This window comes from Diadema antillarum, unplaced genomic scaffold, assembly GCF_040938485.1.
Source record: "Diadema antillarum isolate AM-2024a unplaced genomic scaffold, OU_Dant_1.0 scf00000093, whole genome shotgun sequence".
Classification (NCBI taxonomy): domain Eukaryota; kingdom Metazoa; phylum Echinodermata; class Echinoidea; order Diadematoida; family Diadematidae; genus Diadema; species Diadema antillarum.
Window position 1 is genome coordinate 3,581,348 of NW_027270982.1, and position 21,330 is coordinate 3,602,677.

Below are 21,330 nucleotides of genomic sequence, written 5' to 3' on the forward strand. Positions count from 1 at the left end.
TAGTGGAAGGGCATAGACAAATATTTCAGTATACAATGCTTTTATATCATTAAATCATAGCAGATAATATTATTATGTGCTATGATTGAGATAATGATACTGGTGATGATAGTGACCATACTCATGATAAAGATAGTACAGGTGACTCCCGTTACAAAGGAGTCCTTGTTAAACAGCAGTTTCTTTCATTGTATAGCAATTTTGATATATCCAACACAAATAAAGTGTATGAAGATAGCTAGCTGATCATTCTGGGTCCTGAATTTTACTTTGTCGTATCTGAAATTTTGTTGCAACTATGCTCCTCATAACAGGAGTGCAATGCAATGATAGTTATCACATTCACAATAACATCCCATCATCACAGTAATCAACAACAGTAACATAACAATTACTTTCACAATCACAATAATGAAAACAACAATTATTATTTTTGTTATCATTACTATCGTTATCAGTATTACTACAAATTTTTTATCATCATTATATCAACCCACTGACGGCAGGCTGATTCTGCTACAACATGCATTTCCCATAGACACTTGCCCGAGTATACTCGGGACTCGTCTTCAACGGGTTAATGATTATAGATATCATCATAATTACTACAATGTACATTTATATTGTGCTATATGCACAACAATCAACTCTTACATTGTATGTAAGGATAAAAAACATGTACGAAGGAAAATGAAGTGACTATATCTCTTTGGAAAATACAGAAAAATTAGAGACAGGGGTGAAACAATACATTGAATTTATTTTCTTTTAGTCACTGCAATGACTTGTGAAAACTTTAATTCATTAACAAATTTGCTAAAGAATAGCTAAATGATTTATCACTGGATACAACATTACACACACATCATCAGATGTGTATGGTTCCTTCTCCATATTCACACTTTTGTGCTGAATTCTATTGAAAGATATTTGCTCAAGATGTAAAGAATTTGTTTGCATACTATCTAAAAGGAATGATACAATATGAAATTTTCCCCAAACTTCCCACAGCCAAAATCAACTCCCTTATTTTTTAAGAGTAAACTGCATCTTTCATTTCCTTTTAAATGTAAAACATACCATCAAATGTGCACAAGTTTGTTTGAACAGTCTGAATTTGATCATGGGCCTATTATATAAACTGGAACATCAAAATATATAGCAGTCATGCTTACCATCTACCACACACGCAGTTTAGTTACAGAGGCCCCAACATCCTACCAAACGACAGATTTTGGTTACCTTGGCAACAGTATTGCTGAACCCCTGGAAACCCTTGGTGTCGCCGAGCTCCTGGTAGCCGTGGTTGCACCAGTGCACAAGGCGCTTTGCAAAATCCAGCTCATCCACCACACCGGCCCATTGCAATATGGAGTCCAGAGTCAAGATCTGTGTGTATGAAAAGAGACAGGACAGGGCTGTGATGTGGGTCTGTCCATAGCATGTCTGCCTCACAACCATAATGACGCAGACTTGATTCCCATTGTAGTCCAGCAGAAGTTTGTCAGACCAGGAAAAGTTTTCTCACAAGAACAAGTGAAAGAGTGGATCAATTCCTTTCCCATCATAGCATACATGTCAGATACATTTGACCACATTTTCCCAGACAGCCCAAAGCAGAAGAGTGAGAGAGAGCGGTTCTCGGAGAAAGACTGTTGCAGCCAGAAGATCGAGAAGCAATAAGAAGAGAGCTTGCTAAGCATTACCATCCCCTCAATGACACTAGCAACTGCTTATACAACATCATAACAGGACAAATTGCCTCACGTGAAATCAATGCTGAAGAAGCGCTCAGCATTTGCAGACAGATGATGGCCAAATTTGTCTCAAATCTGCCTGAAACAAAAAATTCACAACAGTATAATAAGCAGTCCTGTCAAGACTATGGAGATGATGAAGAAAGGATTCAAAGTTGGCCACTCTACTGTGAACGATACAGAGACAATCATTCTGAGGTTGATCACACTGGGGCAAACATGGCACATGGAACTCGCTCCAATATTTGAATATGAACTGTGTGCTGGTCCCTCTTCCTTGATTAATGAGCTTGGATGCCTCCAAAAGGGAACCAAATCAACACTTGTCCACAAGCAAATGTACCACAGAGTAAATCTTCTCCTGCTCATGTGAAGGTCATCGACACACAGCATCTGCTTTATCATGTCGTGTGGCCAGCAGGCGGAAATGTGTCTGAACGTGCAGCATCCATGAAGAAAAGAATTAACCAAGTAAAGAAACTCGAAAAACATCCTCGTGTTTGACAAATATGAAGATCTTTCCAAGAAGGACCATGAGAGAATTCGCCATGGTGGTGCAGGGTTCATTGACTACAACCTCACTCATCAGGCAGAACTACCATGCCGAGAAGCGATCATGAAAAGTAAGAACAATAAGAGACAACTTTCTGCACTCCTCTCAGCATTTGACAATGGAAAGCAAACAATCGTCGACAGTCAGAATGATGGCCTCTACTCTATGGATACGAGGAAGCAGATGTCACTATAGTATCATATGCACTGCAAGCTGCAAGTGATGGCCACAGAGTCATCAGGGTTCTCAGTGATGACAATGACATTTTTGTATCACTGGTGTATTGGGTTTACAAGGCAGGCATTACCTCAGCAGTTCAGATGCAGAACTGACGCGGGGATGTTTTGTCAGTGAATACTACAAGCGAGAAGCTTGGAACAAAGAGTCTCCAACTACTTCGCATGCACTTCCTCATAGGATCTGACAACCACCTCACCTAAACTGTCAGTTCATGGCAGGTACAGAGGATATTAGGCAATTCTTAATTAAGGGATTCCCCAAATTACATCATCCTCACCATTTGGTCAAAGGCGGTAAAGGATCGAGAAAATCTCAGTAAAACATCTTAGGGAACAAACTCCAATTGTTACTCTAGCATACACGGCACACAGACACAATCCAAATTAGGGGGACTCCCCCATGGAGCTATTTGTTACTCATTATCATGACCATTTGGCCAAGGGTGGTGAAAATAAATAGAAAGAATGAAATATCTGAGTAAACACACTGGGGAGCAAAATGCCGTCAGTACAGCTGCAGACATGGCAGATACAATGTAGATCCTATATACAATCTTCATCATAGAGGGGGTTCCCCCTAGAAAGCTATTTTAAAATCATTATTCTGACCATTTGGTCAAAGGCGGTGGTCCAATCTCCTTTCTCCCACTGCAGTCTGTGCTTGTCACTGATCCTCTGGTTAGGGTGGAGCGTGGCCTGATCATAGTGAAACCGACACTCGTCACTGGTCAGCCAAGCCGTGCACAGCCCAAGAGCATCACCAATGGCTGCACCATACAGGAGACCTGTGAAAAAGGGAGAAATTTATCCCACTAATGTTTCAATTAGGACTTGCAAAAGTGCTTAAATGCAGACATTCTAGACGAATGAGAAGGCTTTGAGTCAAAACATTGTGTGTAAAATATATAAATATAAATAGACAGATATAGAGATGGAAAGAAAGATCAGAATGAAAGGAAAACAGTATTCAAAATTTACAAAACACTCCCAACAATTAAACAAAACCCATGCAGAACACAAGATTTTTCACGCGACGTTCTCATTATACAGCGAAACAAAAAGCTACCGCAAGATCTTGTAAAATGCTTAAAAGTGAAATTTCACACCATCTCTAAGTTAGCTTTGATTTAAAAAAAAAAGATCAGGCAAACAAATTGAAGATATTTCATCAGAATTTGACCTAAAATATGACAGTTGTAAGATTTTACAGTTTCACCCGCTTTCATACAGCAACAATAATAGGAGCAACCACATAAGGAAGTTGGATGCTATTACCACACAAAACTCCCATTGACCTGCAAGAAATCTCCACTAATTTTCTTTTCTTTTTTTTAACATAAAGTCGGAAAGTATCAATAGTGTGTTAGTCGAGTAATATTCTTGCAATGATGACTTTTTGAGGAAAATGGTTGAAATTGCTAAACCATAGACAAAAACATGTTTCTATTGACATTTCTATGAACTAACCAATGTGAGATGATGCCAATTTGTGAATGTTCAAGTTCAAGTTTAAGTTCAAATTCATTTCTTTGTAGCTGTTACCAAAATAACTATAATGTTGTACACTTGTAGTTCTCATCAAAATAACTATACAGTGAAGTGAAACTTTGATATCCCACAGCTTTCTTATCTTTTGTCAAAGTCAGATAAATCATATACCTTTGTGTATGTCTGATTTTACTCTATCCATTGTGGTCAATTTGCACTTACCCCGGTAACCCTTTGTGTGCTTTGAGTGCCGAGTGGCACAGAAAACCCCATTGAGTAGCATTGTACACTGTCAAAAGTCCCTGGCACAGATAGGGTTGATTACGTACACAATGTATGACAATGTGGGGGCAGAACTCACCAACCACCTTGTCCATCAGTTCATCAGCCTCCAGGGATGTGGCCCCCGGAGGTGGTCTGAGGGGTGTCCTGATGCGACTCTTGGTGTTGGTGGTCTCAGTTAGCTCCTGGGCGTACTGGGCCTGGGCACAGTGGGGGTTGGCCACCCGAGACTGCAGCACGTCCCCTTCATATCAATTATAAAGCACATGGTACAGTGTCACTGTGAGGATCGAATTGTAGTGCATATATTCCCCAACCTTACACACCCACATCCACATCTTCACCCACACACACACACACAACGCCACATTTACACTGTTGAACACTGTCATCATCATCATCATTTATGAATAGTCTGCATAAGGCTGCGTTCACATAGAAGTATTCGGTATTCGCTATTCGCTATTCGCTATTCGAGCACCGAATACACCATCACCCGCACCGTCAACTCACCATCCCATGTAGTGAGGATTTCTTCCTCCTACATCGCAGCAAATCTTATTAACAATTTCTAAACTGCATCAGAATGTCAGTCCACATACTTATTTTTGCTAAAGGGCAAATCCAGACCAAAATTGTCATTATTTCATAAACGAGAGACGGTATACACTGCAAGAAAATCGAACAAGCTCGATTCCCACTTTGCTATACTTTTCGCAGCTATTTTACTTTTGAATAGTGCCCTCTTATGTGAACCGGTGTGAGGAAATCCTATCGTTCGATTCAAGCTATTCGCGTGCCCTCGAAAAACGAGCCCGAATACCCGAATAGTATACTTCTATGTGAACGCAGCCTAACACTACCACATAATCAAACAGTGTTGCCTTGCAAAACTAAATTACAGACTATAGCCTGTAATTTGAATTTTCCTGGGGTATACAGAGAAAGGATCATATAAAAATGCCAGCAGCTGCATTTCACAACTAGATTTTCACACAGGATCCTATTTACCTCTGCATCTCTTGAAGACATTACCCTGGTGGCTCTTCTTGGGAATGTATCCATTCTGGGACTGCTGCCTCAAGAAACTGAGTGTCCTTTCAGAGCCCTCATCACAGACACTCTGTGGGGGCGCTGTGCACTTGTTATTGAGTGCCAGCAGCACTTCTACGGTGGGGGACTTGCCCAGCGAGAGCGGCAGCTGGACCAGGGCATTGTCCGACACATTGACCTTGCACAGGGACTCCATGCCGCCCAGGGTCTCCGGCAGAGACTTGAGCCGGTTTGCGGAGAGGTCAAGTTTCTCCAGCTTGACCAGGTGGATGAACGACGCCGGTAGCTCCTCAATGAGGTTGTGGTGCAGGAGGAGGGTGCGGAGATGGAAGAGGAGGGCGAAGCTCTCAGGGAGGGCCACCAGCCGGTTGTGGGCGAGGTTGAGGTAAGACAGGTGAGGCAAGCGGAAGGGCAATTCCGGTGGAATGACTGTCAGGTGGTTAAAGGAGGCATCCAGTTGCTCAAAGAGTGAGATGGAATCGACAAGAGCCCAGGGAAGTTCTGTAAGGGCGCCCTCTACATCCTGGCCATCTATATACTGGGAATCAACACACAGTACTGCTTAGCCCCAAGGTTCCACATCAAATACTCTTCCATTCATGGCAATTATTACTTAGCATTCAGTATTTCTTTACCAGATGTTCCTATTCCATTCACTTTATCTCCTCAACACCTTGCAAAAGCAATTTGTTTTGAAAAAGTGCAATTCAACACGATGACAAAGACAAGTCACATTAATTCAGATAATCAAGTATCTGAATTCCACTAATTTAGATGATGTAGATATCACATTACTGAACATAATGGACAAAAAACACTTAGGATATCATTTCAAAAAATTGAAATGGGGCAATTACTTGCATAATGGTCATTTTTGTCTGAATGATCCACTGATAGTGAGGGGAGAAAATGTTGTAATGAGTCTCACACTACACAAGGAGAGGGTGACTAAGATGAGGTTAAAAGATTGGATGATACTCCTAACAAAAATTATCTCATCTTCATCTCAACTGATCTATACATCAACTGGTAAAGGAACCATTTACTGATTTTGTTTTCTACCTAGACATTTTGAGCAAAGCTTCAAATTACACATACCTTCTGATAATCTTCACAAGATATCTTTCTTGTAAGCTTCAGTTCTCTCCTCTCGTCTGGTCTTACAGGTGAGAAATCCTGCACCTGTAGCTGTGTGTTTCCCATTCTGAATCAGGACCCTGTTTTAAATGTAAACACTACTGTATGTGAGTTCCAGTAACATTATCCAGTATCATTATGTGTTTGCTTGTTGTCTAACTTTCACTCAATGTTAAATGGACTGTACAGTAGGCCTACTGGTTGAGGTGGGGATTCATGTTTTGAACATTCCAAAGTGAGATAATGAGAAACCTCTTATAAAATATGAAAGAGCATGTAATTTAAGAATGATTCAATTTTATTTGATGAAAATTGGTTTTCAAATGGCTGATATATCCAAAAAAGTGATAATAAAAAAAGGCGACATTCCACGCCTTTCATAAGGATCTCTTTGTTTCACCTTGTTTTTGGATATCTCAGCCATTTCAAAACCGATTTTCATCAAATAAACTTTTGATACCCCTTAGAATTGCATGCTCTTTGACATCTCATAGAGTGGTTTCTGTTATCTCGAAAAACATGAAAAGCTAAATCCTCACCTCAACCAGAAGTTCTGTAAACACCCTTTAAAGAGATTCTCCATTGCTTTAATTCTTTTCTCTTGATAATGAAATCTTAATGAACAGCTACTCTAACACTAGTGGTGATGAAGTTGGATGTGATGCATACCTCAAATAGACTGCGAGTTGTACAGCCTATACTACCTCCTATAGTGTCCTACAGTCTCCAGCAATAAGTTACAGCCAGAGCCAATGGGGTCTGGAATATAGGAATGCTGAAAGGCAAGGGTTCTCCCACAGGGAATTAAAAAAAAAAAATGGTTGTGTCCTCTAGTTACATTACAACCGGTGCAGCTACATACACTGTAACATGCAGGATAATATCTATACCCGGTTTTTAAAGGTAATATAGACTCTGAAGGGCTAAGAAATCATCTTCCACCAGTTGGAATTTGCTAGCATTATATCGTAAGTGTCTACCAAGAAACTCGTCTTGCTGATGCAATTTGTCAGGATAATGAGTTGTTTTGGAGTGTTTTGAGATCAAAAGTGCAAAATAATAAAAGTTGGTGTACCCGACTTTTATTCATGAAGCAACTTCCCTGTTCAGTAGTGGGTATAGATATAGGTACAGGAAGAATGCTGTGATGATTGAGCATGCCCACCCAGTTGTTTTTCTCAAAAAGCTGCATATATAGCATGCAATTCACTCAGTGTCTCACACTAAAGATTGATGGATACTGAATGTCCCAACTGAATTTATAAATGATTAGATAAATTATCACAAAACAGTAAAAACTCTATGTCATGTCACAACCACAATCAGAATCATTCTCATCTCAAAAAAACTCAAAGAGCAATACTTACAGCATACAGGGTACTTTTTTGGCTAACATTTCACATTTTGGTCATTAATTCAGGTAAACTTTAATTCAGGTTATTACCAAATGGAAATTGTGTCATATGACTGGATGAGCACGGCCATCATTTCACACATTTCTTTGCACGTTTGTCCATTTAGACTTGGGGGGTACGAGCAACAATTGACAGCATTTCTTCAGCATGCAGCATCACCACTACCTTGTATTGATGGCTAGACCCATTATTAATTTTGAATTACCTTATAAGCAAGTCTGGCAAGTCTAACATTAAACTAGATCTCTAACATTTGATTTCATGTTAGCATATGCTTCGACTTCAATATTTGTAATTGTATAACCCTAAGGCAGCCCATTTAAAATTATTGGCATTGCCAAATATCTGGACTAAATTTATGTATCAACTTGCAATATTTAATTACATTTCGTAAGACCTGGGCGCCTCCCCTCCTCCTAGTCTCTAATTTATGTTACAGCCCTTTAACGTGTTAATGAGCCCGATGTGGGGCGATGAGCAGTCAAAGCCAAGGCAAGGGCAATCGACAAAGCAGCCTCCACAGTCCACGTATCAAGATCTTCATTATGTAAACAATACTTACCGGGTACTAGACTAGTCTTTAATGTTTAGCAAGAATGATTAATTTTAACATGATTAATACTGAAATCTTAACACCTCGCCTCGTCGACGTCTGTAACATGCAATGTTGACAAAAGGGCAATTTATACTGGACCTGACTTGACTACTGGGTCTCAATTTCAGCGCTGTGTACTATATGATGAGTATGACCTCGCTGAGTGAGTCAAGTTAACCAGCTGTTCGTCCCATTGATCATGGACTTCAATCCGATCCCAGCCATTGATCTCTCAAGCTAGCTCACAAGCTAACCACACGACATCCGACTATGAAAAGCCGTAATATTAGCCTTTATAAACTTGCATTCTTTGAAAAAAAAAAAAAAAAAACTAAGGATGAGTTTAGCCATAATGTTGAAATTATGTTTCGACAAATTTATTGTTTTAATATTTTGCATGATTTTTATTCCAAATAAAAATATCCATGTGTTTTTGGTATATCATTCACTCATAACAATCTTGTCGACTGAGACTTATTTTGCTTTCCATATCCGAAGAGCACATCACTGGCTTCGTACCTGAGCTGAGCCTTGGAAGTTTGATTGAATATCTGCTTCTTACAGTGATAAGTGGAGCCATGATTTGATATTTACGAACCTAGCACAGGGATTTCATCTTCTGCAATGGCTGGAGAGTGGCTTGAACTCGAAAGTGACCCAGGTAACATGAATTGAATATCAGAGGCAGAGTTATAACATAGAGATAGATAGTCAGGGTTGAACACAAAGAGAATTCCGAAATGCCCAAATTCATCGGTCCCATGTATTCGATGACATGTTGGAATATAATGTAGCAGATAAAGTTTTACCAGGCCAAGACCTAGTCTAGATTGATTCTACAAATACGCTCTTCATTGCCTCTACGCTCTCTATCTAACGGTTAGACTAAAATTATGTCAGTTGATGTGAAGTGTTCTGGGTTTTTGGTTTTTTTTTTTGCGAAGTTTTGTTTATGAAATTCCAAGAAAAAAGAGAGCCAGGAAAGATGCTATTTTGTAACTTGTAAACATAAACTTAAGAAGAAAGATTAATGAATTTAATAAGTATGATTAAATTAAACTTATTTAACTTTTTTGAAGTTGAACTATTTGAGGAAAGTTTTGCTGTGGGCCAGTGGCCTGTGCATCTTGATCAAGTTGTTTGACCCAGCACATCTTAAGGACTAAGCCTGGATCTGAATACAGTAGAGGCTCAGCCTGCATTCAGAATCTTCCATAGGTAATTTACCATATCCATAGGTAAATTTATGAGTATCAATGCAATGTGTGACTGTATGATACAATGAGATGCATCCAAAATGTGTTGTACATAATTCTCATGCAAGTGTAAATTCCATTTCAGAGAGTTCATTAGAAATGGCTAACTTAAGAGACACACTGGAATGATTTCCTGCCTGTGTAAGTGAGCAACAGTGCCACCTAGATTTAATTTTGACATCATTTATGAGAAGTCGGTGTATATTGTCCAGTTGGAATAAGTCTTCATGTATTTTGTATTTCTATCGAGTACTATTGTTCATATAGTGTCTTTACCTTGTCATGTATCTTTTTTTTTTTCTGAATAGGAGTCTTCACTCTACTTGTTCAAGAACTTGGTGAGTTTGTCCATATGACAGTTTAGTTTTGTCTGAAAGTAACATTGTAATATAAGGATGAAAATGTGTCTCTCACACTCACAGTTGTAAAAGATTTGAATTATATGCGAGTATAAATTGTCAATCAATTGTCCCTTAAAATCTCAAATTTGTACCTTCTTTCTTTAGAATTTATTGTTTCGTGAAAGCCATTTCATAGTGGTAGACATTGATATTTTTGTATTTGTCATTCAAGAAATGAAATCTAACTGTTTGTGACAATGCGTTTAAGTTTAGACTTAGTATAAAATCCCCCTGCAAACTGTGTGCTACTCCAGGTACTAAAGGTGTGCAAGTAGAGGAGGTTTATGACCTCCAGAAGCCCATAGAAGGCCCCGTCTATGGCTTTATATTCCTCTTCAAGTGGATTGAGGAAAGAAGAGCCCGGCGCAAAGTGCAGTCTCTGGCTGACGATGCTTACGTCACCAATCCCGCAATCCTCCGCGACATGTTCTTCGCACACCAAGTGAGTATGTGTCGTGTATGTGGAATGGTGACTTACAGTGAAAAGAGCAAATCATGTCACTACACATGTGCAATGCTCTGATTAGATCTTTGGTAGAAGTGAGAATTGTACAATCTCCACTACACCTAAATACCCATGCTGTAAACTGACTAAACCTTCAACAATATTTTCTAGATCCAAACACCTAATCCATTATATAGACAACTTTTACAGACTGTCTATGGTCTCCAAATTGTCCTGTAAAATAGGAGCAGTCATTCCATGTTTTAATAATACCAGTGTGACTGTTACATACATGTACTAGAGCAACATTATCTTCATTCAAACAATATCTTCTCCTTCTACTTCTTCTTCTTCTTCTTCTTCTTCTTCTTCTTCCTCTCCTTCTTCATCTTCTTTGTATGGCACAATGTGCCTGGTTGATACCATATGATTACTATTGATTGTTAGTGAATTGGAGTTAACCACTAGGGGCTGGCATCATTCACCTGTTTTCTAGTTTGGGTATGTGGGTTGATGGGGGGGGGGGGGGGGGCCTGGGTTTGCACCCTTATCTTTGTGATCAATTTATCATACGATGTACATGTATATATATGCACTTTAATACATTTCTCATTCAAATGATATAAAGAGGAGCATATTTGAACTGCACATGGTCAGTAATTGTACTCTAACGTCTGTACTGTGTGCCAGGACCATGCAAATGCAGTGTCAAAACACTTGGGGGAACATCATTCAATAAAGTCATGAAAGATGCATGTCAAAGTCTTAGCTATTGCAAGATGGTGAACAAATGGACAAACAAACATTTTGTAGGAGTTAGGCCTCTGAGCCTCTTCCCTTCTTGCTCTTTTACCATTTAGGGAGAAGGCAGAATTATGTTTCAAATACAGCAAGGCATCTCATTTTCTATCACTACATTTATATCATTTCTTATCACTACATCTATATCATTTCCTAGATTGTTCCAAACTCCTGTGCTACCCATGCTTTGCTGAGTGTGCTCCTGAACTGTCCTGACATCTCCCTTGGCAAAACATTGTCTAACTTCAAGGATTTTACCAAGAGCTTCAGTCCAGAGGTAAGAAGTTTGTCATGGAATATTTAGACTGCATTTGTTCAAAAATGTTTGTTCCAGTATTGTTCCTATAGATTGTCAGTGCTCTTACAAGGCTATTTTACCTGGATTTATTCAAAGTATGGTATATGAAAAGTAAGTTTAAAGAAAGATTCAAATTACCAGTAAGTAAAACAAATTATTTAATTAAATGACTCATGCCTGTAGTCACAATTTCAAATTTGTACTTGATCGATGTACATTTTAGTCAGTATGTCACATCTGTTCCTTTATAGTCAGGGATGATTGTATTTAATTTTGTGTAGTGTGTTTCAATTAACAACATAGGGATAACAATAACAGAGAGTTGATCTGTAAGTAAAATCTCACAACTTTAACCGGAGGGTGTAACCTGTAACCTGTGTGCACAATTTCTCAATGAATTGTCTGTAAGTCTCAAGTGAAATGAGTTTCCTTACATTTCTCTTGGAAAATTCTGTACTGTCATCAGTGCATTCTACCATTGAAGTGGAATTATCATATTCTTCATAATTACTGTATTTGAAATCCATATGAACACACTTGACTATGTTCTAGGGGGCATTTCATGTTGCATTTTGTCAGATATTTTTTTTTCTGACAAACTGTTATAAGCTACTGAAATCCTTGCATCTGATTGGCTTGGAGCCGATGTGTCAGGAAAAAAAAATATCCGACAAGACGCTTCATGATATGCCCACGATATCATGTATCGTTGAAGAGTGAAATAGATAGTATTCAGGTTTTGGTAACAAAGTTCAAAAGTTTTGAAGTCTGCCTTCACTTTCACTTGACAGGATCGGGGTGAGGCAATAGGGAACGTCCCAGAGATAGCCCGGGCCCACAACGCCCATGCTCATCCAGAGCCTCCCCGTCTCCCGGAGAAACAGACTGGTGTCATCACAAGGGCGGGGGAGACATTCCATTTTGTCAGCTACGTGCCAATAGAGGGCAGGCTGTATGAGCTAGATGGCCTCAAACCAGGACCTCTTGATCACGGTATGCACCAAGCTATAGTTGTATCATATCCAGCAATAATTTCAGATATTACACTTCATATAGTGAATACACTTATGTAGGCAATCAATCAGTCTTTCAGTTATGTATTCTCACATCAGTCATGCAATTGAAATCTTGATATGCAAGATCATGAATGATGCATTATGCTCCATCACTGTCCAAATTATATTATGCAGAATAGTTTAAATCAGCATTTGAAAGTTGGGTCATTTTAAAAGAGCTGTAAAGTGAGATCAAAATATTTGTTGTTGTTGTTGGGGTTTTTTTTAATGATTGGTGATGAGGAATCACAAGTGCACTGAGACCAATGTCTTACTTTTGTTGTGAAAAGAACATCATTCCATTTTCCAGGCTTAATGTGCTGAATGAAAGCATTTGCTTACTATAGCCAGTCATCTTTATAAAAATTTGATACCAGATTGATATTGGAGCCTGCTCTTTATGAGTATTTTAATGAGGTCTTCTATATCGTAGTTGTGACTCTTTCATCCCATCTGAGGGACAGTCTTTGCCTTTTATGATAGAGACTACATGTCGCTCAATGATACTCCATATTGCACATCTGGGGCCCGTTTCATAAAACTTGTCATCAGTGACAAGTTGTCATAGATGTGACAAGCTACTGAAATCCTTGCATCTGATTGGCTGAGAGCAAATTTGTCATGGAAATGTGGCAGTTGTCACTGATAACAAGTTTTATGAAATGGGCCCTAGGTTTCATTGGGCCTTGATCCAGGGACCTGCCACTTGGAAAGCAGCAACGCTTCCAACACAGCCACTTCACTGCCCATTGCTCCAGAGCATTGAGAGTACCAAAGAAAGACTCAATTCAACTAAAATAGATTTACCACAAATCAAACATTGAAAGTTAGAGGATCATAGATTTTGGTTTTCCCGTGCTTTACTTCATTCCAGGCCCATGGGGTGAAAAAGAAGAATGGACAGCCAAATTCCAGAGGGTCATTGCCGAACGGCTTGAGAATGAAGGGTAAGTTCAGGGTCGATTGCCAGGAAATTTGGCATATTTTTTTTTCTCTTTCTCTTGTTAATTGCTGAGATGTGATAAAATTTCAAACTATTGCTGGTCAGGTTAAACCTTGTGTGTCAAAAATATGTTCACTATGACAAGGGGAAATTTGTGTAAATCAAAATCTTGTGAGCTTAGCCATTATTGCTACAATTTTACCTACATGTACAGATGAGATTTGCAGCAAAATACACAGTCACACTACTACATTATTGTACTTTGGAAAACGTAAGTTTCACAAAAATACTCGCAATTCTGAGACAGAAAAAGAACAGATATTGATAGCAGAAACTCTGATCTTGCCCGGTTCCCATCTATAAGTTGATGCAATGGGAACTGGTATACTTACCCATTCCCTGGAAGGAATGGGTTAATTTTATGTCAATATTTTCGTCTTGTTGTTGCTGGTCCAGAGGGTCGTCGGACATCAGGTTCAGTCTCATGGCAGTGGTGGCAGACAAGAAGATGGCCATTGAACAGAAGCTCTTCACACTTCGATCCAATCGACAAATCCTGCTGCAGACCTTGAACTCGGTCAGTCCTTGAGTTGCCAATTTGCCCACTTAAAGATTCCCCTCCTTTGCAGGGATTTCCCATTGATATACACCTCTGATGTAAAATATGGCAAAAATATGTATGCAGTGAAATGATAAAAACATTCCAGGAATGGCAATCTCTGATGTGAAAGATGTAAATCCATGATTGTATTTGAGGTGGATTTTGTCTTTTTGATATGCTGTGGTATGACAATCTTCTCAGTTGATTTGTAACATGTGACATGGCAGCATGAACTCAATTGAACAGATCTATTGTGAGTTGAAAAATAATTGAACACTTAATGGTTGGCCCCTCCTTGTAATAATGTACACTATAATTAATTAATACAAGAGGCAATCTGATGCTTCAATTAAACAAGAACAGAATTAGGGTTGAAACTGTCAAAATGGCAATTGAAAGAATGTGTTCCGTTGACACAAACAGTCACGAACATTGTAGACTGAAGGTTCAAATGTGAATCACTGGTCAAGAGTTAGGTACAATTGTAACTATGTGGCACTTCAGCTACCAGCAAAAGGATATTAATCTGTTCTAACCCTGTTTTGAATCCTATTTTGAATACACAACAGAGTAGCATGCTGGTTGGTGTTATTAAAAAAAAATTGATATTACCTGGTACACCATAGAATATTATCATAATGTTCGGATTGCACACCTCCCAGAATGGTGCCATGTGTGCATCAGCAAAGACTTTGATTATGCTCTTCTATCTCTTTATCTATCTGTCTATCTATCTATCTACATTGTATCTATCTACCAATCTATCCATCCATCCATCTCTATCTCGATCTATTTATCTATCTATTTATCTATCTATCTCTATTGGCTGTTCCTAACCTATATCCTAGATGTGTTTGTCTTGCCTAAATCATTTCAGTTAGTTGAGTCGACTCAGAGACCATCAGGAGATGCATCGGCAGGCGCAAGGCTTGCCAGCGCTGGCCCCGTAGCCCCCTCTGAGAAGCCAGCAAGTCGGGTGAAAGAAGAGAGACAGTCCACCCCAGACAATGACCACCGCCCAGAATCCCCTCCACTTCCTCCTCCACCGCCGCCACCACCACTGCCATCATCGTTATCAGAGGCGGGGAGGAGCTGTCTGGAGGCAGAGTCAAGCAGGGAGAAGGAAGACGGGGCTCATAGGGAACATTCCTCGGGTAAAAAGAAGAAGAAGAAAAAGAAGAAGAAAAAGAAGCAGATCTCGAGGGACAAGGGGCCGAGTCCAACGCCAACGTACAAGTATGTGCCTTCTCAGCATAACCTCAATTTCTTTCAGCCCAGTCTATCTCTATCTCTCAATCTGTGTTAAGATTGTCATACATTCACTTGTTTTTTAGTATTTTTGTGTGTGTTTATTCTTCATTGTTCACTCATTTTAAGGCAGAAATTAAGTGTGCTTGAAGCTGCTGTGGAAGTTTCCTTATAGTTTTGAGTCTTATCACTTAATTTGTCAATTTGCTTTAAAAGAGACAAAATTGTGGTGTTTAAATTCCACAGTAGGTATTGAAGACAGGAGAAAACAAGGGAAATCTTCTATTAACCATGACAAATATTTTCTTTCATATTGCTAATCCAAGCTCCAGAAAAATTCAGTAGAGTTGTCACTGTGCATATTAAGTCATTGGGATGTTGACTGAATTTTCAAAACAAACAAAAAAGTCAGGTACCTTTTAATCAGTCATGCTGCAACTGCCAATTGAAAGTCTGTTTCAAGACATAGTGCTGACATTGCATGAGGATGATCAAAGACTGATGCACAGCTGTGTCATTGAATGTCCTCTTCAATTCTTCATACTCCTCTTCCTACGCAGACTACCAGCAGCCTTGGACACCCATAATTACTGCAAGTCACCTTTGTCCTGTGACGAATTGTCGGCTTCCAGCCTCAACAGTGAATCGCCGGACTCAGAGAGTGATGAGGAGAAAGGTGTCGTTAAGCATCCAGAGCAGAAGACTTTGAACAGTGTCAAGGAACACATAGATGAGGATGAGGAGCAGGGACTGCAAGCCCTCCCCTCATCAACGTCATCATCATCCACATCCTCATCGTCAGCTCCAGAAGGTGGTGATGAGGTCGCTGTGAAGGAGGAGGAGGAGGTTGATGTGGTCAGCATCAATTCCATCCAAGCGGACTCCAAGGGGGATGTGCTGCCGGTCACGGCAAATGAAGAAAAAGCTGGTATTTGCACCGAAAATACGGTTTGTGAGGATCCTTCAAAAGACTCTGAGGAGACGAAGGGAGTGGAGAGCGTGAGTGCAGTTGAGGGCATCAAAGTGGAGCCTACCCCCTTTGCAACTGGTAGACCACTGCTTTCCTTCACCGCCAAAATCCCCCCTGACCTCTGCCAGCCCCTCACTATCCACACCGCTCCGGAGCGAATGTCGCCGGGCTCCCTGTCGCCTAGCAACTACAGTACGGACACGGCCTCGGAGGCGGGCAGCGCCTTCAACTCGCCGCTGGTCAAGTCAGCCAGCCAGTCGCGCTCCAATAGTCCCACGGCGAGCAAGCTCGGTAAGTTCCAGCAGTGGAAGGCCGGTGCCAATGCAGATGAGCGGAACAAGCTGGAAGCTGCCATCGCGAAGATAGAGGATGAGCGTAAGCAGGCCATCATTGATGAGGGCGGTGACATGGGAGGACTGGATATCAACAGGTATCTCTTAATACAAATGATTGAATGATTATTTCATAGAAAGCACTTGCAATTACAAACACCTTTTCTGCCAAAACTTCTTGCTTGTGAGGTGGCATAGCAAAATCTGTGAGACATATACCATGAAAAGGAAGCTCTTTTGGGATCTCAATATGTCACTAACTGCTTACTGGGCAATGACACTCCAGCTGAGCTGAGGCCACCTGTTCACAGCAATTTCAAAGTTTCACAATGAATGTTGAAAAAATGCTCAAATGTCTCCTCTGAGCACATTTCTGTATTTCTGGAAATTGCATCCAGTTGAATGATTACATAATTTCTTTTCACATCCCAGGCCAGTTCCCCTCTTGTCACTTTGGAAATCACAGTATAGATCGATCAGTGTAATGTTTTCAGAGAACTGCAGCTAAACACATAGTTGCAAAGTTGTCACTTCCATCACCAAACTTCACACTTCATCAGCCTACATACAAACTTGCCACTCAGAGCAAGTGTCAAAACAGTATACAGTCAACTCCATTAAGTCGATCTTGACTGGACTGCGGAAAACGCAATGACGTTGGCAATGTTCAACTTCTAAATGTGCAGAGGAATACACACGACAGGCTATGAATGTATTCTTGGGAAATTTTATTTTTGTGGACTTGGCCGATTATTAGACATGATATGCGCAGTCAACCTACATGGAGTTTACTGTATTTTGTTTGTTTCTCTGTTTCTTTTTGTGAACCATTGTGTTAATTGTTGTTGCAAATCAATTCTTGCTACGTTGTTTAGGCCAAGAAATATGAATTGTGTTCAATTATTTTCTAGATTTTGATGATGTGCCTATTACCGTTGTGTTTTATCAAACAGGCTGAAGTCGTTGAGGAAGAGACCTGGTGTGGATTTTGACGATGCAGATGTTCAAGCTAAGAGGCAACTCTTTAACAAGGACGGATCAGGGGGGCGTGGCTCCGGTAAGCGGGAAGCAGGGGTGTGGACCAAGATCAAAAGAGCTGCCAACAAACAGGATGACACCCAGCTCTTCACCCCCGGGGTAAGCCTCCTGTTTGGGATTGGATGGAAAAAGGAAGCTGTGGCAAACAAGATCCAGTCAATTTTTTTCATTTCAATATTTCTGTGACTTCACAATCAACGTAGATTACAATAGACTCATCACCACTGCTGCAACGTAGCAGCCATTTCAGTAGCAAAGAGCTTTCTAAAAGCTCTTAATTTTCTTTGACCCTTCATACAAGTGATATAACAGTGGGATTATGTTTATTTTGGACCATGATGTAGGGCAGAAAAAAAAAGTCTTAACCGGCCTGATTGTTATCTTTTTAATTGTGATAGAATGTTCAGTGAGCTATTTGTTTTGACCTCTATTCTGTAACATATTTGTTGCTGACAATTCATTTTTCTTTTCAGCTTTTTCAGACACAGGATACTTATTAAAATGTGTTTCTCTTTGCAAAGAATCATGTCAGAAGTTATGTAACCAGTCATTGTTTGTGTAACACGCAATTAAGAGAATTGTCATGTGTTCATGGGAAATCAATTTTTTATCATTCCATCAGGAACTGCTTGATGTTCTGAAGGGAGTGGAGAGTGAGATAAGTGTATATGAGCAGAAACTACAGGATGAAAAGGAAAAGAGAAACAAATACAAGGTAAGTGCACCTTTTTCAGGGGCATTAACAGATATATCTGAATAGAACAAGACAATAACAAGCTATCAACCAGGTTCAAATGTTGATAGATTCACCTCTTATTCATACTACATCAGTTTCAGCTTTATTTATTTTGCATTTCATCATGAGAATCAGACATGAAAAAAAAAATCAAAAAAACAGCAAAATTTATCATTTGAACAGCGGGGAGAGCATTACATTTGATTTGTGATATATATTCATGAGCAGAATCATGTGAACACTTCAAAACCAACAGCAGATTTTATATGTAATTCTTTTGTGTACAGGCAAACAATCTGTTTGTTATATTGCAAACTAGTATAGCATAAGAGATTGATAACATGGACTAAAGAACTGGTGTGTTTGTCTGTGGTGTGTTCTTTTAATTGTCAATACATTTGAATAATGCTTTATTGTAAATTTTTCAAGATCTCTTATTCAAGCAAGTGTATTTTCTCATACACTGTACATTATTCATTTTTATTCTCTGCTTTACTTGTTTTAATGTAAGTTGCCACTTTTGGCTGATGTTCTCATTATGAGCAATGATATTTATTGTACCACACAGATTACGGGTGGAAAACAGTAATTGGCACACCTGTCTGTCATAAGTTTATGATACTAAACAATCAGTTTTCTCTTTTAAATGCTACCACAGGTGGACGACAACAGACGCACCCACAACTACGACCCCTTCATCTTCACCTTCCTCTCCATGCTGGCGGAGCAGGGCAAGCTGGCGCCCCTGGTGGAGAAACACGCCCTCATCAAGCGCCGCCAGGGCATCTCGCTGGGGCGCCTCCAGAGGAACCGGAAGCCGGATCGGCGGCGTAGGAAGCAGCGATCCCGGGGTATTCGCAAGAAGTCGGGCAAATACAAGTAAAACCTCCGCAATTAATGTGAGCTTCAATTGACTCAGACTTGTGTGTGACCTTAGACCCAAATTGAATGGTGCACTTGCAACTGGCTGTAACATCAACATGTTGATAGTATCATATCTTGAATGTCAAAAAAAGGTGTCACAATGAGACATGTACTTCTGGCAAGGGTTTACCAAGCTGAACACATGCATGTACACACACAAGTATATTTACTGCACATTATCATTATAATGATAAACGCAACTCCCAACTTTATCACCAAAGGCTCAGTGTGTGTGATCTGTGTTCTACTGTGATCTGGTTGTGTCGCTATTCGTGAATGCTACAGCTTGAGGTAGTCTGAAGAAATATTTCTGAAATACGCAATTCCCTCAGTGTACAGAAAATAGATGCACAATTATTGTTACACCTGAGAATTTAGGTGTGCATGTGGTCTGGTGTTTGCTTTTCAAAGTATATCAGATGCCTGAAATGAATATTGTCTACAGACCCATCAATCATGGTGAGTTTCAAATTCGCTAGCCATATCGACGGTGTACCAGGTACATGTATGTTGATATTGGGTCTTTCCATTATCCTATAATGCTGAAAGTGCTTTTGAAGCTGTAGGAAAACCCAGCATAGTCGAGTGTCCTGCACATCGCCATAGATGTGTTTGCATAGTTTGTACACATGACGTCACTACGTCTATAAAACTCAACTCATGTACAGGAAAAATATTGAAGATTCCTGTGGAATCACATATTCAGTAACCACTGTGTTGCCATGGTAACAGGAGGATTGAGTATAGTATGGGAATTGTTGATTTCACAGTACTTAAAATCATTTATGTTATTGATAAGCCCATTTCAGCTTCTATAGGGGATTGAGTGTCTCTGGTATGGTAATGACAGTAACAGTGTGCAAATGTAATCAAAGGTTACTAAGATTTAAACTTACCCCAAGGGTCTTGAGTGTTGCAATTGCTGTTGTCATATACGTACATGGTTTAGTGTTAAAACACGACCCCATGCAATGAAACATTGTGCAGCAATGGAAGCATATGATGATTGCAGATACCCCGACAGCGGCTGACCAGCAACAAATTGGCTATGAGCATTTCAGTGGTTGTCATGGCAACTACCATTTATTGCAATTTGTGACATTTGTGGAGGCTATTGTAAAACAGAGTCGGAGTAACTGCTGTAAGCAAAGTTCTGCACACGCAACTGTACCCCTGTCAGCCCCCATAGTGTACACCATAAGTTCCGAAATTGGCTATCAAAGAATGTCTTGTGCCCAAACTCTAACTGCTAGTTGTTTTAGATGGCTGGTGTACAACATTCAAAACATGCATTTGTCCGAACTGTTGTCAAATGTACACAGGTGTGTGCTGCTCATCCTTTGAGTAAAAAATCATGTAATAAGATTGTATATCCACTTGTATATCTGTGAATAAATTATGTACTGTATATGCAGTCAGACTTGTATGCAGTCCTGGAATTCCTGTATGCTGTGATTTAGTCATGATGTGAATGATGATGCAGTTCTATGTACATGTTGTACATGTATCCACTATCCACACTTAAGTATAATTAATGACAATGTTTGCGGAAAGTTTACTTTGTGCACAAAATATGAATGTCTCTGCAGCTACATAGATAATCATGTACTGCATGATCCAGTGCATGCTTCTTTGTTGTAAAAATTGGACACTTGGAGTTGTACCCTAAATGTGCTGGTCATTTTGTAGGTGCATTCAAACTCAAAGTTTCAGACCAGTGGGCCGTAGGGACAGAATATTCCTGTCAAATTAGTGCAACATTT

General features: G+C 39.8%; 2 protein-coding genes across 2 annotated transcripts in view; one reads left to right on the plus strand and one right to left on the minus strand.

Annotated features, from left to right (window-relative positions):
- The window catches only part of LOC139718343 (uncharacterized), a 32,362-nt gene extending 25,607 nt beyond the window's left edge, over positions 1-6,755 (minus strand). The window contains exons 1-5 of the mRNA XM_071629821.1: positions 6,471-6,755; positions 5,331-5,910; positions 4,399-4,563; positions 3,159-3,334; positions 1,243-1,389 (exon numbers count right to left, since the gene is read on the minus strand). Coding sequence (XP_071485922.1) covers positions 1,243-1,389; positions 3,159-3,334; positions 4,399-4,563; positions 5,331-5,910; positions 6,471-6,575 — 1,173 coding nt within the window. The 5' untranslated portion in view covers positions 6,576-6,755. The remainder of the gene's footprint in view (positions 1-1,242; positions 1,390-3,158; positions 3,335-4,398; positions 4,564-5,330; positions 5,911-6,470) is intronic.
- Positions 6,756-9,102: 2,347 nt separating this feature from the next.
- On the plus strand, positions 9,103-19,526 carry LOC139718380 (ubiquitin carboxyl-terminal hydrolase BAP1-like). The gene is made up of 12 exons (XM_071629850.1): positions 9,103-9,180; positions 10,084-10,113; positions 10,431-10,618; positions 11,580-11,699; positions 12,512-12,713; positions 13,650-13,722; positions 14,175-14,295; positions 15,197-15,548; positions 16,118-16,967; positions 17,823-18,006; positions 18,530-18,622; positions 19,302-19,526. The coding sequence occupies exons 1-12, from the start codon at positions 9,144-9,146 to the stop codon at positions 19,524-19,526; spliced, it is 2,475 nt and encodes an 824-aa protein (XP_071485951.1). The 5' UTR covers positions 9,103-9,143.
- Positions 19,527-21,330: the final 1,804 nt, after the last annotated feature.